Genomic DNA, 15,899 nt, shown 5'->3' with positions numbered 1-15,899 from the left:
TTCATTATTTCATTGAAAATAATAGTAAAGTGAAGAAATTACAATCATTATTAACCAAAATTGACTATCAATTTAACTCAAATTTCGTAGTTATCAATTCCCCCAAATTAAAATATTTGCTTGTCCTTAAGCAAAAGACAAGTTCTGAGTTTACAGACACATGAGATAACTGTAAAATCTTTCCAAACCTTTCAATAACTGATCCCGAGCTTGCATTTGTCTTGATCTTGTGATGGAAGCATGAACAAATGCACATAGAGATGAAAAAGGTTAGCAAGTAAAAACTTCATCAAGGCAGAATTACCACATTTTATTCCTCACAAGGCTAGTGTTTCTCTTAGCGCACAAGTGTCTTGGCTAAGAATGTTTTTAAATTCAACAATTGAATTAATGTTCCCAACTTTGCATTTCTTCTTAATTAAGGCTATTATACATACATAATGTGGATCACTAAGGGATTTTTTTAGGCTTGTAACGTGACTGGGCTAACAAGGAACTCATGATTTTTCTTTGAAATCAAAGTTAGGTTCTAAGAGAGCACATACCTCATGTTTTTCTGATAACCCATGACTTTATATTTCACAACCCCCAACTTTCATGCCTTCTATTCCTAACAACACGCAAAATTTATTTGGCACTTAGTTGCTATCAACTCTTTATTTGAAACACAAGGGTTTTTTTAGAAGAAACAAAATTAAACTGGTACTGTAGCAACTTATCAAACTTTACATTTGAGTGTGTGTTGTTACTGATGCTCTTGAAACAAAATTTTTCACCAAAAATCATTCTTCCCCAAATTAGGGGTAAATTTGTCTTGACTCGTGCTCTCCTATGACCTAAAATAAGGTGGTCATTAATTTCATTTGACTCAGGTTTCAAAAACAATTTATTACATTAGACTCAATAGGGTGCAAGGGATTTATTCTAGTAACATGTTAGCTATTTGGCTTAGTGGCTAAGAACATCAAAACAAGGCCTTGATCATTTCCACCTTATGTATGTACTCAAACAATCTCAGAATCATGCAAAATCAGGAAATTAAGGACAATCGTTCTCTCATAGTTATAAGGTCACATATCTCACCGAACATTTATGAAGTGCTTGGCTTACCATACCATGATTTCCATTCAGACGTGCTAACCTCTTTACTCTTGTGCTTTTGATTCATACTTCATCACTTCATAATAACGCCTGCTAACAAGAATCAGAACTTTCATCATTATCTTATCAGTATGCAGTATCTCATGCATCAATTTATCAAGAACAAGTCATAACTCATTACTAATTTCCTATGTATCTATCATGCAATTTTTTATTCAATGACTGAAATTAAACTACTGGAATCAAACTGCTAAAATTAAAATAAAGAAAAAAATAAAGAAAAATAAGAAAATTAAAGAAAAGAAAAACAAAGAAAAAATTCTGATCAATATGGACCTCAATCTAGTGTGGGCCCTGAATCCCAAGCTCTATGAGCATCACTGATGTCTACGTAATCATCATCAACTTTGACATCTGCGACATCATTATCAGCAACACCTGAGGTGTCACCCCCCCCCCCCTAACAGAAGGAAGTTAAACTCCTGACCAAGCAACCTGGCTAGGAGCTGCTAAAAGGAGAGATGGTGGAGGCTCTTCATCAGTAGGTATTGACCATGATGGAGGCTATGCAGCATAGGAAGAAACTGCTATGACTGAGAAAAAGGCAGAGAAGTTCGACTGGTAAATAGAGGAAAGACATATGGATAAAGGACTATTGGTGGAAGAGCTGGTGGAATGTTTGGAGTGGCTCGGGTCCTGACCTGTTTTGGCCCCAGAAAGACACTAGAAGAGTCTACTGGATTCACAACTAGTTTGGCTTCATCTTCTTCTAGAAACACAAAATTCAGGTGTCACCCAATAAGATTAGCTTTTTGCTCAATTTCCTTCACCTTAAAACAAGTCTTGCTATTACTGGGATGCTCAATTGCCTCAAACAAGTTGAAGGTGGCTTTTTGGTCCTCCACACTCATCTCCAAGTTGTCATTCCCCATTTCCATAACACACTTTGCAGTCAACATGAATGGCCGACCTAGAATCAAGGGGATCTCAGCATTTTCTTCGATGTCCATGATTACAAAGTCCACCAGAAAAGTGAGTTGGTGGACTTTGACCAGGACATCTTCAACTACCCCGAACGATCTTGTGATGGAATGGTCTGCTAGCTGTAGTGTCATCCTCATAAGAGTTATCTTCAGATTTCCGATTCTTTGGCTCATGGATAGGGGAATCAAGTTGATGTTTGCTCCTAAGTCAATGAGAGTCTTCCATGCAGACACATCTCCAATGGAGCATGGGATGGTCACGTTTCTTGGATCTTTGAACTTGTGTGGTAGCTTCCTCTAAATCACTACACTACAATTTTCCTCTACCACTATGCTCTCATTGTTGATATATTTCCCTTTCTTCGTGAGGAAGTCCTTCATGAATTTGGCATATAAAAGCATATGTTGTAAAGCCTCTTTAAAGGAAATGGTGATCTCCAGCTTATTGAAGATGTCCAAAAAACGAGCAAAGTATCGCTCCTTGTCTTTCTTGGATGACACCAAGGGATATGGAACTTTCTTCACTGGGACTGAGGGTTTCTCCTTTCTAGCCTCCTAAGCTAACTGGCTCTTGGTCTTGGTCTTAGTGGTCGAGACCTCATCACCACTATCCTTACTCTTATTTTTTCCTTTTTCTCCTTCTTCTCTTTTTTTATTTTCTCCTTCCTCATCACTCACATCCTCCTCAATTCTCTTTTCTTTCTCATCATTTTCTCTCCTAGTGAGAATTATCTTACAGTCCTCCTTGGGATTCTTCTCAGTATTGGCCACAAAGGTTCTAGTGGGTCTTTCATCCATTTACTTAGCTAATTGGCCCATCTGCATCTCTAGATTCTTGATTGTTGACTTAGTGCTCTTTTGGTGTGAGAAAGTGACTTCATGAACTGCGCTAACATTTTTTCCAGCTTGATGGTTTTCTCATATAGGTTGGGCTCTGGGTTGGGAGGCTGATGGGATGGACCTCCTTGGTTGAAGTTATTCCCTAAATGGGATCTCCAACCTTGGCCTTGAGTTAAATTTCTTTTCTGATTGAATATTGGTGGTCCTCCTTGATGAAATCCTTGACGATTCTGACTATCCATATAGTTGACTTCATTAGATGCATCGTCTTGGACCATGCATGAGCTTGACTCATGAGCGCCACCATAGATGTTGCATCTTCCAATGTGCATGACTAAAGATGGAAAAGGTTAAGAAGACTTTTCTTTGTGGGTGTATAGGCTTGGTCATGGAAGATGGCGTGATCACTGGCTGCTATATTCTCTATTAGCTCTATGGCTTCTTTTGGAGTCTTTAGTTTAATCTTTCCACCGGCGAAGGCATCGAGGAGCTGCTTGGAGTGGGGTCGCAAGCCATCGATGAATATGTTGAGCTGGACTGGCTTGCTAAACCCTTGTGTAGTTTTCGGAGTAACCCATGGAATCAGTCAAGTGCTCCACTCAGCGATTCATCAGGGTGTTGGTGGAAGGATGAGATTTTCACCTTCCCTTAACGGCCTTGGACTCTAGAAAGTACTTCTTCAGGAACTTCTCCACCACCTCTTCCCATGTCCGCAGGCTATTCCCTTTGAACAAGTGGAGTCATCTTTTTGCTTCACCAGCCAAGGAGAAAGAGAATAGGTTGAGGCGGATTGCATCTTCTAGAACTCCTGTTATCTTCACCATGTTGCAGATCTCGATGTGTGTGGCAAGGTGCGCGTAAGGATCTTCACTTGGTAGGCCATGGAATAAATTCCCTTGGATCAATTGAATAAGGGAATATGGATATGTGATGTTGGCCGCTTGTACGTCCGATCTGGCTATGCTGGTGAAGTACTGAGGTGTAGCAGTGCTAGAGTAGTCCTCTAGCATCATCCTCTGTGGACGATCTTCTGCCATGATGTGTTCTTCAGAGAAAAGATGTGTACTAGTGATAACTGCTAAATAATTATACTTTGATAATAGAAAATAAAATAAAATTGTCTTTAAAAATAATTATTTAGCAGTTATTTGTGTTTAATTGTTAAGAATTGATGTTTTGTCAAATCCTGGTTGTAGATATAGAAAATGGAGGAACTAAAAGCAAAAAGTTGGAGAAATAATGAAGAAAATAAGAAATCATAAACAAGGCCCAGCCCAAATGTCTAGCTCAGCGCGCAGCTCGCGTTGAGCGCAATGGAAGACGCAGGCGCTAAGCGAGAAGCAGGCATTGAGCACGAAATTTAGTACCCGCGCAACACGCGCTAAGCGCACATAACAGAACAGAACGCGCTGAGCGAGAGGAGCTCGCTAAGCACACGATCCAGTCTGCGTTGAGCGAGGAAGGGGGCACTAAGTGAGCTTACGAAGGCCCAAAGTCCACTTCAGCAGCTATAAATAGAGAGTCAGGCCAAGGGGAAACAACAGACCCCAGAGACTTAGAGCTCTACCATGAATACATCCTAAGCCTGAGTATCTCTAGTAGGGAAAATCTTTCCTTCCCTTCACCATTTTCTCCCTTTCTTTCTTTCACCCCTCTTATTCCATCAATTCTCATACCCCATCCCTCAATGGTCATGAGTGGCTAAACCCCTAGTTAGGGCTTGGCAGGCCTAAAAAGCCAAGCGATGTATGATATACTCTTCACTATTTATCAATGCAATACCAGATGTTCTCTATCCTATTATCTTTTCTGTTTATCTTTCATGCATTATTCATCTTTTCATTCTTTTAGGGGTTAGGTGCTCGGAAGAGGTTAATGTCTAAATAAAATTTAAAGAAGGTATGCAAGCATTGTTTTAGGGGTAAGACGCTCAAAAGAAGGTAACTTCTAATAGAACAAAAAGAAAAGATATCATGAGAAAATCATTGCTAGACATAAAGGTATGCATGCATTTTATTTGTTGAATCTTTTCAAAGGCATTTGAGAGATGGATAAATAAAATAGATTTGTCATCGTGAGGCATCAGGGGCAAGTAAATGAATAGATGTGGGTAGGATAAATTCATTTGAATTGATAAAGAAAAATCATAAAATCATACATCCTAGGAAAAGAAGGTAGACCAAGTCCCAACATTATCACATCTTGAATTTATCTTTTTTTATCTTTATCTTAATCTTTTATTTTACTTATCTTATCTTTTTTTATCTTCTATTTTTAATTTTTATCATCTTTTAATTTAAATCTTTTATTTTTTTATCTTTAAATCGTTACCTTATATTCTATCTTTCTTTATTTGTTATTTTAAATTTCTTATCTCTTGCTTGTAAATTGAGTTTGCATTAATCTAAGTACAAATGAAGTCGTTGTGAATTCGACACTCGGACTTCCGAATACTTTACTACTTGTGACAATTTGGTGCACTTGCCAACGAGTTAACAACTGGTCACAGGAGAGGGAAAGGATGATTCAAATGAGGGTCCTCTCTCTCATTGATTAATATGCACCTCTTGTTGCTTTCTCCTTCTTCTTACTACGTTGTTTCTTCTGCGAGTTGCTTCGATCTCTAGATTCAAAGGAACAAGGTTTTCCCCTACAGATGTACCTCGCATACAAGAAAAAGAAATACTACCATGCATGTTATCAAGGTAAAAGAATTGAAATAGAAATCAAATAAAGAATAAAAGAATAAAGAATGATTGCCTGCAAATTGGGGTTTGTAACAACCAAGTATGAAAACCAAATTTCCCGGCAACGACGCCAAAAACTTGTTAACTCATTAGCAAGTGTATCAATTTGTTACAAGTAGTAAAGTTTAAAATGGAAATTCGAATGTCGAGTCCACAGGGACTTTTTTGTACTTGAATTGATGTGTACCCAATTTGTAAGCAAAAGATAAGAAAGTGCAATAGAGATAAGAAGAAAAAAAAGAATTTGAAATTAAAAAGACAAAAGTAAAAAAAATAAACAAGATTTATGCAAAAGATAACTTCGGTATTTAAATATGTTGGGGCCTAGCAAGCCTAACTATCCTGATGCAATATTAATGTTTTTCTCTATTAAATGTTTTTTTTCGATTTCCACCCACATCTACTAAGACACTTAATCTTGATTCATCATGATGAAAAGCCTAATTTATATATTCTCTCTTTCAAATCTCTTTGCAAAGATTGAATCGTAAATCGCATTAAACATGGAGACGTATGCAGAGGCAAAACAAAGTCACTCACTCTATTCCTAGCAATAATTTGTTTAGATTTCCTTTTAGAAATTACCATTTCTCAATGTATAATCCCTAAAACTAATGCATGGATGATTACTCAATCCGTAATATAATTAGGGATTAAACAATCTGTAATACAAATGTATTTACTGATTACTCAATCCGTAATGCATTTGTGTGTAATACAAATGCATAATAAATTAAGTAATCCATAATACAAATACATTTCTATTATGGATTGCTCAATCCATATACACACCACTTCTTGTTTTGGCACTGTTTCGACTCCAATCACTCCCTTTCCAAGCTCCTCAGACTTAATTCAATGGTCAATCGCCTTTGGCTCATGCTCTTCAGCCATGGGTTCCACACTGCTCGCAGTTAATAGGAAGATGGAGAGAAGAAGAGAGTGAGTGAGGTGAGAAGGGTAAGATAGAGACTTTACAAGTTTAGGAGATGCACCAAGGAAAAAAGGGATGCGTTAAATAATTGTGGAATAACATTTGCTTCTTTTGAAGTGGTTATGAGATCATTAAGAAAGCAAATTTGCATTCGAGAATTATGATTAATACGAAAAGGTTATGCACAAACTCTTACTTTTTATACGTGTCATTTTATTAAAAATAATTTTACATTTTCAAATTAAGTTCCCAATTCCCAAGTATATATGGTCATATTTTTTTAACTGCTAGATTTGAATTTGTGGTTTTTTATGCAACTTACCTTCGTACTATGTATATCAGTGTTCATTTGCATTATAAATGTGTAAGAAACATCAATTGCTGATTCTGTCATTAACAACTATATCTTTGAGAATAATTTAGCACACACTACAATTGCTTGCAAATAAAATCCGTATTATGTGTATGTATGATGTAATTTTTTTAAAAATTATTGTATTATAAGAAGTAATGATTAATCTTTGTCAATAAGCACACATAAAATATGTATTTTATATCTAATGGTCAATTATAATTTGAATCCTGAATCACTTGATAATTAAGAGATATAAGTCATTATCATTTGTGTCAATCCTTGTTGGTTATATGTACCATGAGGTTGCATAATCACATTTTCCCTTTTGGTTGTTGTTTTTATTTATTTATTTGGCTTTGAGCTATTTTGATTTATCTAAAACACTTGACTCCTTTGGTTTTTTATCTGTTAAATAAAGAAAGGTAGTGGCAAATCTAATTCTAATTCCCTCGTAAATCCTACTCTTTCTTTTTCTTCTTTTTCAACAATTCTTCTAATCAGATTGTAAATTAAAAGACAATTTTAGTAAAGATTGCACTCAAGCATTAGTACTGATCATCCTCATTTACAGCATTCACTCAGAAGAAACTTTTCAGGATTAGTGTGTCCTCTAGCTCCCTCCCTATTTCTCTCCCTTATGATTTTGATTTGTGATTGTAAGACTAATTAATGTGACATTTCTAGGTAGAGAAAATGAAGCAAGAGAAATGCTCTGTCTTTCATTTTTTTTTAGCTAAGTCCATGAGTTCTATCACTTTGATGCTATGATGAAATTATCACTAATCTTCAATAACCATGGGAGTAACCGACATAATTTAATCTTGGGCGGATATTGTGGTGAGTGTACTTTGGATCCCCATAATCTACAGCCTTTATCACCATGGCTTCGCGTCTTCCATCATGCTCTTGAACTGCACCAAACACAATCTCATTTGTCTCGCAGTTCTGTTCATAATAACCTTGAGGGGTGGAAGAATAACGTGTGTGAACTTGGTGCTGATGTTGGAGCTTGACCTGTTGTTGGTGCTGTTGATGTTGCAACTTGGGATGCTCTTGTTGATGTTGCTGATGATGTTGTTGAAGTTGTTGATGTTGTTCTTGATAATCACCACCCTCCCACCTTTTCAAGTAACCCCTACTTGGCTTGAAGTGCTGTGGTTTTTCAAGCTCTTTGGTCATGATAGGATATGTTTCCCTAGGTGTGGGTGTTTTAGTTTCTAAAGAAGGAGGAGGTTCATCTTCATCTGGAATGACAAAACTCTCTTGCATGGGCCATGCATTGGGATATCTATTAGCATACTGATACTGCTGCTGATACTGATGATACTGCAGTGATTTTCTTTTGGATCCTGAGAACAAGCCCCCCAGAATTTCACTCATGCATGTGCCAGAGTTCAGGAATAGTCTTCCAAGGGAAACAAAGAAGCCCTCATCTTGTTTCTCAAATTCATCTTCATTTGGAATCAAAGGAGGCCTGACTGACTTTGTAGTAGGAGGAGGCCTTTGCATTTGCTGTGCTACAAATGGTGCTCCTTTCTTCCTTGAAGGAGCTCTTGGATCCTGAAAATGAAGTAAAATTATTATATTTTCTAAGGGCTATAAGGTCGGCTTGGTGGTTAAAGGCAGAAGGGGGGAGGGAGAGGTCGTGGGTTTGAGTTTGAATTTCTCTTACAAACAAACTAACAACTAGTATTGACCGATAAAAAAAAAAACTATGATATTTCCCAGTTTATATACTAGATGTTTAATAGGCATTCACAGTCAGATGCAAAGTTTTTATATTGTTTACTAATTAGAAATCATTCTTAGTATAACTTTTAAGGTAATTGTTATAAAAGTCAGCAAACTTATCACACATGAGGATTTGTGATTCGATGAACAGTGCAAAACACTTTTTAACTCTCATTACATGTATTATTTATTCATATACTATAACATGTTTGATAAACATATATTCTGTTCTGTGATCAAGAATGCAGAAAACTATTCAACTTTAGGATATACAGGTTATTTAGGACTTAATTAACTTAGACCAAGGAAGAAATTTATACCTCAACCAAATGTTTCTTTGAAATTTGTAGGTTTTTAAACTTGTTACAATGGTTCAGGACAACATGCTACGGAAGGAAATAATTGACAAGTGTTACTCACATCTGGAGAAGAAAACATAGCCCTCACCCTCCACTGCAGCAATGCCAACATATAGCCAAAGAATGCAGCAGCAACAAGCACCACTATTCCTATAACGTTGATGCATAGCTTTTGGAGATCAACATGCTCTAAAATGGTATACAAATAAAGATACAGGAGATTATATTACAGGTGGATCATACCTAAGTTGAAACTATTGTCATCTTCATCATAACTAGTGCAGTCATCTTGATGGAGTTGAATCTCTCGGATAGCATGGTTTCCTCTATCCACCACCAGAAGAGAGCAGCTACTACCAACATAAACTACATCAAAGTCATTTGAAAACTTAGCATCCTCACTTGGACCATCAACATGACCTGCTGCATAGCCCCTTTTCCCACCTGCAATGGTGGTAACCCCTGTACAAAAGGCACCTCATAGAGTTAAGTTAATTAAGAAAATTAAGTTAGTGTGACATAGAGATTGGTCGGGGACCATATAGTCTTAGACCATATAATAATTTCTTGCTTGAGAAATTATAACATAATTCAGGACCATGTGGTCCCACCCAATCTCCACATCACACATAGCTATATTTTTCAATTTATATATATAAAAAAGTTAATATAGTTGTCGGGAGTCGGGACTACATAGTCTTGAACTATATAATAATTTCTTGCTCCGAGAGTGTGTAGAAAGATGGAAATAAAGAGGTGTTGCATTTTTAGAATTTCTGCATATTGGTCCATTCATTTCATTCTTATAAAGGTTGAGAGTCCAAGGAATTACATGTATGTACCTTCATCACTGATCTTTCTGATGGCCATATTCAATGTGTCTGCTATGTAGATATTCCCTCTGTCATCCACTGTAAGTCCTTTAGGGTGGTTCATTCTAGCTTCTCTAGGCCTCCCATCTATGTGTCCAATATTCCCTTCAGCTGATCCAGCAAGCAATTTGGGTCTGCTATCTGTGGTTGATCCATTCATCACAGCAAAATCAACAAAATAGAAAACCATTTTGGATGGCACTCAAAAAATATAAAATCTCAAACCTGTTAGGATTTTTTTATATAAATTAGCTATCATATATCATCAATAAAAAAGTACCAAATTTTCCTTTGATTTCGATTAACTAGATTTAATTTTTGACAAGATAGAGTTTGACTTTGTTTAAAGAAGCTTAAGTTACTAGTTAAACATAAATGAGGTTATAGTTTGCAATGTTTTATGTAGTCCTATTCACTGTCGCGCACTCCAAAGATTAAGTACTCAGTTGGACACTGACAGTCTAACTAATCATGTCAATAAGCTTTTAAACAAATCTAATTAAGAAGCTAACATAACAATATCTGTGTGTGTCTTTGTATCCGTGTGTTTATATTTTTAACTATCAGATGGTGTAGTTGTTTTCAAGAAGCTTAATAAAGTTACAGAATCAAATTATAATGGATGTGACATTCATATATGAAGCAAGAATAACCAACAAAAAAGTTAAAGGACTATAGTGGGGTAAAGAAGCCAAACTGGTGTTCTATGTTTTAAGATTTGTATCTATTTTATTCTCTAGGTCTTCCTTATTTATTTGAAAGAAAAAGATTGCAAAACATCATGCAGGCATATTATACCTTTTTTTTTGGGGGGGGGGAGGGATGATTAAAGGCATGTGGTACCTTAAAAAGTGAAGGCTTCCGCTTAACAAAAGTTCATTAAGAATCTTTACAACAGCTTAGTAGAATCAAAAGATGGCCCTTGAATGAAGCAAAATCTATGTACAAGGTAAAACTCAAACTGCACACATTCTTAAAGAACAATGCTTGAATTTTGAATATAGTACTTTGGTATAATGAAGCTAGTGAAAGCCACAATACTAAAGCACTAGAATCTTCTATACAAATCAACATGGCAACCAACAAAACCAAAGAAGAATAAAAGACATAATCAAGCTTTTATACAATTTCAGCAAAGGAAGCTTACATCGGGACATTGAGCCAGAGACCTTGTAGATGTTACTGTTCTCAGAATCCAGTACTAGAAATTCACCATTTGGAGATATTTTCACTGAGTGTGGCTCAATTCCAAGCTGACTTCCGTCGAATATTGTTTCCACACTGTAGCCACTCTCAAATTTAACCATGGAGCGGCTGTGTTGCACTGAGAAGTATGATTACCCATTATGAATGACCAACACGTTAGCACTTTGAAAAGACAAGTAAATAGTACATACATTTAACAATGTAAATGATTTTTGCAGTGTTATCCAATCAGAAACCGTTAAGTATAGTAAGTTTATTAGCTTTTATAACAACTTCTTTAAAAATCACAATAACCATAATTTCTTATTAGTTAACGGTGTAAAGCTTTTTACAGTGATAATGCATAGATCTTATTTAAACACATTCTACTAACATGAGAAACAGGAAAATGAGAACTCAATGGAAGATCTACCTCTACCAGGTTTGGTTGTGGACTTTACACTTAGTGACCATAGCCATTTAATAAGAGCAGAAACCACGTTGGAAACAACCCCAGTAACAACTTCTGCATGTCACATGAAATTTAAGTATTTAACTCATGAACAAGAAAACTCTAATGGGAAGAAAATTTAACTCAAGAAGGACATAGTTTAGAGTTTAGACTTTAGAGTTTGTTGCACTCACTAGCAGGAGGTGGTGTGGCTGAAGTTGGAGAGAAGAGACAAAGCACAAGTACAAAGCCAAAAAGCAGAACAGAACAACTCTTACTCATTGTTCCTTTACCTCGGTTAAGAGCACCCCAAATGTGAAATGCTCATACGTGACACATCACTTGTATATGGATGTCTAATATAAGCTATTCTTCTTCACATGAAATGAAATGAGTCCCAACCCTTTTTCAGAAAAAAAGTAAGGATTAAGGAGATAGACTTGTAGTGTTGACAGAGACTTGGCAGAGAGGCAGAGGAGACAGAATTTAGAACTGATAGTGAGATGGAATCATATGGATTTGTGTTTTTGATTGTCGTGTCCTTATAAGTTTACCCGACAAGGTGGTTCCACAAAGCTTGAGTTTGCATAAGTTTCTCATTTCATCTTTGGCTCCACTCCCAAGGGTGAGCCAACAAATAAGTCACCACATGCCATTTTTTTACATTAAGTTCTTGTATACATTCATAAATTTATGTCACATACTTTTATGAAACTATCATATGATGTGTTAATACTTTAACATATTATTAATAGGTTATCTTTCATGTGTGGATTAACCAGAACCTTACCATTTAAACAAAAATATCAAAACAGTATTTATTGTTCGATAAAAGATACATGTTATTTGAAAAAAAAAATTATTAAAAGGTTAAATTTCTTAAATATGACTTATATTAGTCATGTTTTATAAATTATTGGACAATACTAAGATAATAATGTGAAATTTTATATTAATAATGTCTCAACGATGAAATTCAAGAAGATATAATAATGATAATAACAAACTAAAAAGCAATTGCTCAAGATTCAAGATAACTTACCATAGGCTTAAATGAGTTTGATATATATGTTTCCTAAAAGGTGATTTTCAACCATGCATATGACATAAACAAAATTAAAATTTGTCTTAAATCAATTAATAAACCACAACAAATTCTTTAAGAGTGTGTTTGGATGGAGGAATTTAAAATTCTGAGAAATTTTAAATTTTAAGAATTTTAAATACTTTAATTAAAATTCTTTTATTTTTAAAATTTTGTGTTTAGATAAAAAAAAGTTAAAATTATGAGGGTAAAAAAAATGAATGAAAAAAAGAAAAGATATGATTGGTGTGTTAGTTATACGTGTTCCTCTACGCTCAGACCTGATCGATGTTTCACAATCTCATCCGATGTTTCTTGAAGAATAAGAAGAGAATTTTAATTTCTCACCTTTTAGAAGAAAATTGAAATTTCAGATTTTTAGTTGTTTAAAATTTTGTTTTAAAATCCCAAAATTTTAAATTTTTCAAAAAAACAATCCAAACAATGAATTCTAAATTACAGAAATTCAAATTATCTAATAAATTAATTTCTTCAATTAAAATTCTCTATCCAAACATATTCTAATTTATTTCATTTCATGCCTAACTACTTGCGTTGCAGCTAAGCTATATTATTCCTAGATGATAAGTGTAAGTTAACCAACAAAATAAAGGCAAAACGTTATGGATCCAATACTACTGAATATTGTGTGGCACAATGACTCATAAAAGAGAGTTCAATCAAATTAATTACAAACACCAAAGCAAGAGATAATTGCTTTTTTTTTCTTTTTAATTTTCATGCTCTCTTTTTCTTTGGTTAGATTTCTTACTCAATATTAAGGACATATATTGATGTTTTAGTTAATGCAACCTGTCATTTTAAGAATTTTCTTTTGCAAGTTCTTCGAATCTGATTTTCATTCTTTTCATTTTGTTTTCTTTGGTGGTCAAAATAGAAACTCAAGTTCTTTTCTTAGTCAAGCATCGTCTAAGTTACGCAACTTGTAACTATTACCAATCATGACAGTGAAGCCTGTTTTGGTGTATCATCATTTTGAATGATTTTGGTGCTCTAATGCCTGCACATGCAGAATTAGAGGCTCCATTGCTGCTCACAGAATATAGTTTTGAAATATATATTTAGATACAATAATAGAGTTTAATTTTATATATTGTTCGTAAATATAAAGAAATTTATATTATTAATCAATTAGGATTCATTATTATTTTGATGTTTAAAGTTATTAATGTAATAATTAACAAATTTATTGTGTTGGAGATGTCAAGTATGACCTAAATAATATATATATATATATATATATATATATATATATATATATATATATATAAAGTAGAGAATTATATATAAAGTAGAGAATTCTTATCTCAATTAATTTTTAGAATTGAATTACACGTAAATTTAAATTTTAAGATGATATTAGATTTTATCATAAACCACACACTACCTCCAATAGCAACCAATGATTTCAGTTACTGCTTAAATATTTACCTACAATACGTACCTAGCTAATTAACTTGCATTCATCGTCCAGTTTTTAAAACATTGACACGGTTTTCATTATAAAATCATTGAAGATTGAACCTAAAAGCAAGTGTCAAAGGGGCAATTGATCCATTTGGTGAGACAATAAGCATCAGAATTAAAATAGGAATGAAGAAAGCATATTTATCAAAAGAATAATAAATAAGAAGTTAGCGCACAGACAGAAAATACAAAGTAAAAGTTTTCAAATAAATTAAGAGGTGATGGATTAGTAAGCAAAGAAAAAGATAAAGAGAAAAACTTATGAAACGAAGAACATCATCTTTCTTAAGATTCCCAAATGCGGTTGCCAAATTTCTTTAGGAATCTTAGAGTTCCCTTTCTTTAGAAAAGAAAAATGTTAAAGCGCTATCAAATATATTTGCATTCGTTTACCCGCGTTAGGTACAACAACATTTTTAGTAGAAGTTGTTGCTTAAAAAATGAATCAAAGATAAATCAATAATATGAGAGGTTTAACTCCGTGTTTGGGAATCTTAAGAAAGACAGCACCAAAAAGGACATCTGAAGCTAGGTTCTCAGTGTTTTGTGTCTCGAAATGATGTAAACTCCGTCGAAACACCTACAAAAATATGCATTTGCCTTTGTGCCATTGAATGACAACACACACATGAAAGCATGAACATATATCGAACCTTATGGATTTACATGATTATAAAGAACTATGAATTTTTTTAAAAAATATTTAAAATTATATAAGAGTCAATAAAAAAGATAACAAATAAATAATAAGATTTGAAAAAAATATAAAACCAAAAGTACAAAATATTTTTTTTTCAATCTTTTAATAGTTAATTAATTCTAATTCCCTGCTCTCTCGTGTTTCTCCACATATGTATTTTCTCGTTCCAGCTCTTGGTATGAATAATAAGTTCAAAATTATGATTTTCGTTAACGGATAATATTGAAGATGAGAAAATTCGTCTATTAATTCAATTGGAAATTTATTATAACGATACGTGGTTTACTTTTTGTAATGGTTTATAGTGATAATTATTTTATGTTAGAAATCTTGGGGGTTTACTGGCCTTATAGCCTTTTAAATTTATACTTTTGAACATAACATTACTCAAAGCTGCACAGTGGTATTTATTTAGATTTGTTTAATTTAAATGGCATTTTTTTTAACTGACTACTATAACTTGATGAATGCTGTAAAAAAATCTATAACTTGATCAAACAATATATACTGGGAAATACTCATTAAAATATATAAATGAGAAATAATTCTCACCCCTTAACTAATTTTTAAGGTTAAGTTAAACCTCTCATATTATTAATTTATCTTTGATTCATTTTTTAAGCAACAACTTCTACTAAAAAAGTTGTACCTAACGCGGGTAAACGAATGCAAATATATTTGATAGCGCTTTAACATTTTAAGGTAAAAAAAAGTGAGAAAATAAAAGGAGAAAAAATAACAGAGAAATGAGAAAGACTTTTAGTCCAATTTTTTTTATAGTTTTGCTTATAATTTTTTTAAATGTCTTTATTTTTATTTGGTGAAAATATAACATATATTTAAATACATATTACATGATAATCATTTTGAAATGAAATATAACCTGACATGTCAAGATGCATGAAATGTCATGTAAATACATGTCACAACTTACAGGGTATTATAATAAGAATTATTTTTAAAACTTTAAAATTTTGTAAATTAAAACTAAAATCAATAAAAAAAAATATCTTGTAGAAACTAAAACCAAAATTTTAAATTTTCCATATTTGAAGCTACACTTTTAAAC

At 33.8% G+C, this 15,899-nt stretch overlaps 2 protein-coding genes across 2 annotated transcripts; both read right to left on the bottom strand.

Annotated features, from left to right (window-relative positions):
• Positions 1 to 1,575: 1,575 nt before the first annotated feature.
• On the bottom strand, positions 1,576 to 2,216 carry LOC114400376. Its single transcript, XM_028362811.1, has 3 exons — positions 1,955 to 2,216; positions 1,755 to 1,870; positions 1,576 to 1,665 (listed from the first exon to the last, which is right to left on the bottom strand). The coding sequence occupies exons 1-3, from the start codon at positions 2,214 to 2,216 to the stop codon at positions 1,576 to 1,578; spliced, it is 468 nt and encodes a 155-aa protein (XP_028218612.1).
• A 5,264-nt stretch (positions 2,217 to 7,480) lies between these two features.
• LOC114399332 lies at positions 7,481 to 12,205 on the bottom strand. Its single transcript, XM_028361514.1, has 7 exons — positions 11,753 to 12,205; positions 11,541 to 11,633; positions 11,070 to 11,246; positions 9,893 to 10,063; positions 9,294 to 9,512; positions 9,112 to 9,200; positions 7,481 to 8,520 (listed from the first exon to the last, which is right to left on the bottom strand). Exons 1-7 carry the CDS (start codon positions 11,838 to 11,840, stop codon positions 7,747 to 7,749), a joined length of 1,611 nt encoding a protein of 536 aa, XP_028217315.1. The 5' UTR covers positions 11,841 to 12,205; the 3' UTR covers positions 7,481 to 7,746.
• Between the last annotated feature and the right edge of the window lie 3,694 nt (positions 12,206 to 15,899).

The sequence above is a fragment of the Glycine soja genome, chromosome 19 (genome assembly GCF_004193775.1).
Source record: "Glycine soja cultivar W05 chromosome 19, ASM419377v2, whole genome shotgun sequence".
Taxonomy (NCBI): Eukaryota; Viridiplantae; Streptophyta; class Magnoliopsida; order Fabales; family Fabaceae; genus Glycine; species Glycine soja.
Note: the sequence above shows the minus strand (reverse complement) of the source record. Positions and strands in the feature narration are given on the sequence as shown.

Coding starts and splice junctions, on each gene's coding strand:
- LOC114400376 (XM_028362811.1), bottom strand. CDS start 2,216: ATGACACTACAGCTAGCAGACCATTCCATCACAAGATCGTTCGGGGTA. Junction 1,871..1,954: donor TGAGGCAATTGAGCATCCCA/GTAATAGCAAGA, acceptor TTGTGTTTCTAG/AAGAAGATGAAGCCAAACTA. Junction 1,666..1,754: donor CACCAGCTCTTCCACCAATA/GTCCTTTATCCA, acceptor TATGCTGCATAG/CCTCCATCATGGTCAATACC.
- LOC114399332 (XM_028361514.1), bottom strand. CDS start 11,840: ATGAGTAAGAGTTGTTCTGTTCTGCTTTTTGGCTTTGTACTTGTGCTT. Junction 10,064..11,069: donor CTCTGGCTCAATGTCCCGAT/GTAAGCTTCCTT, acceptor GATCAACCACAG/ATAGCAGACCCAAATTGCTT. Junction 9,201..9,293: donor TGACAATAGTTTCAACTTAG/GTATGATCCACC, acceptor TCAACGTTATAG/GAATAGTGGTGCTTGTTGCT.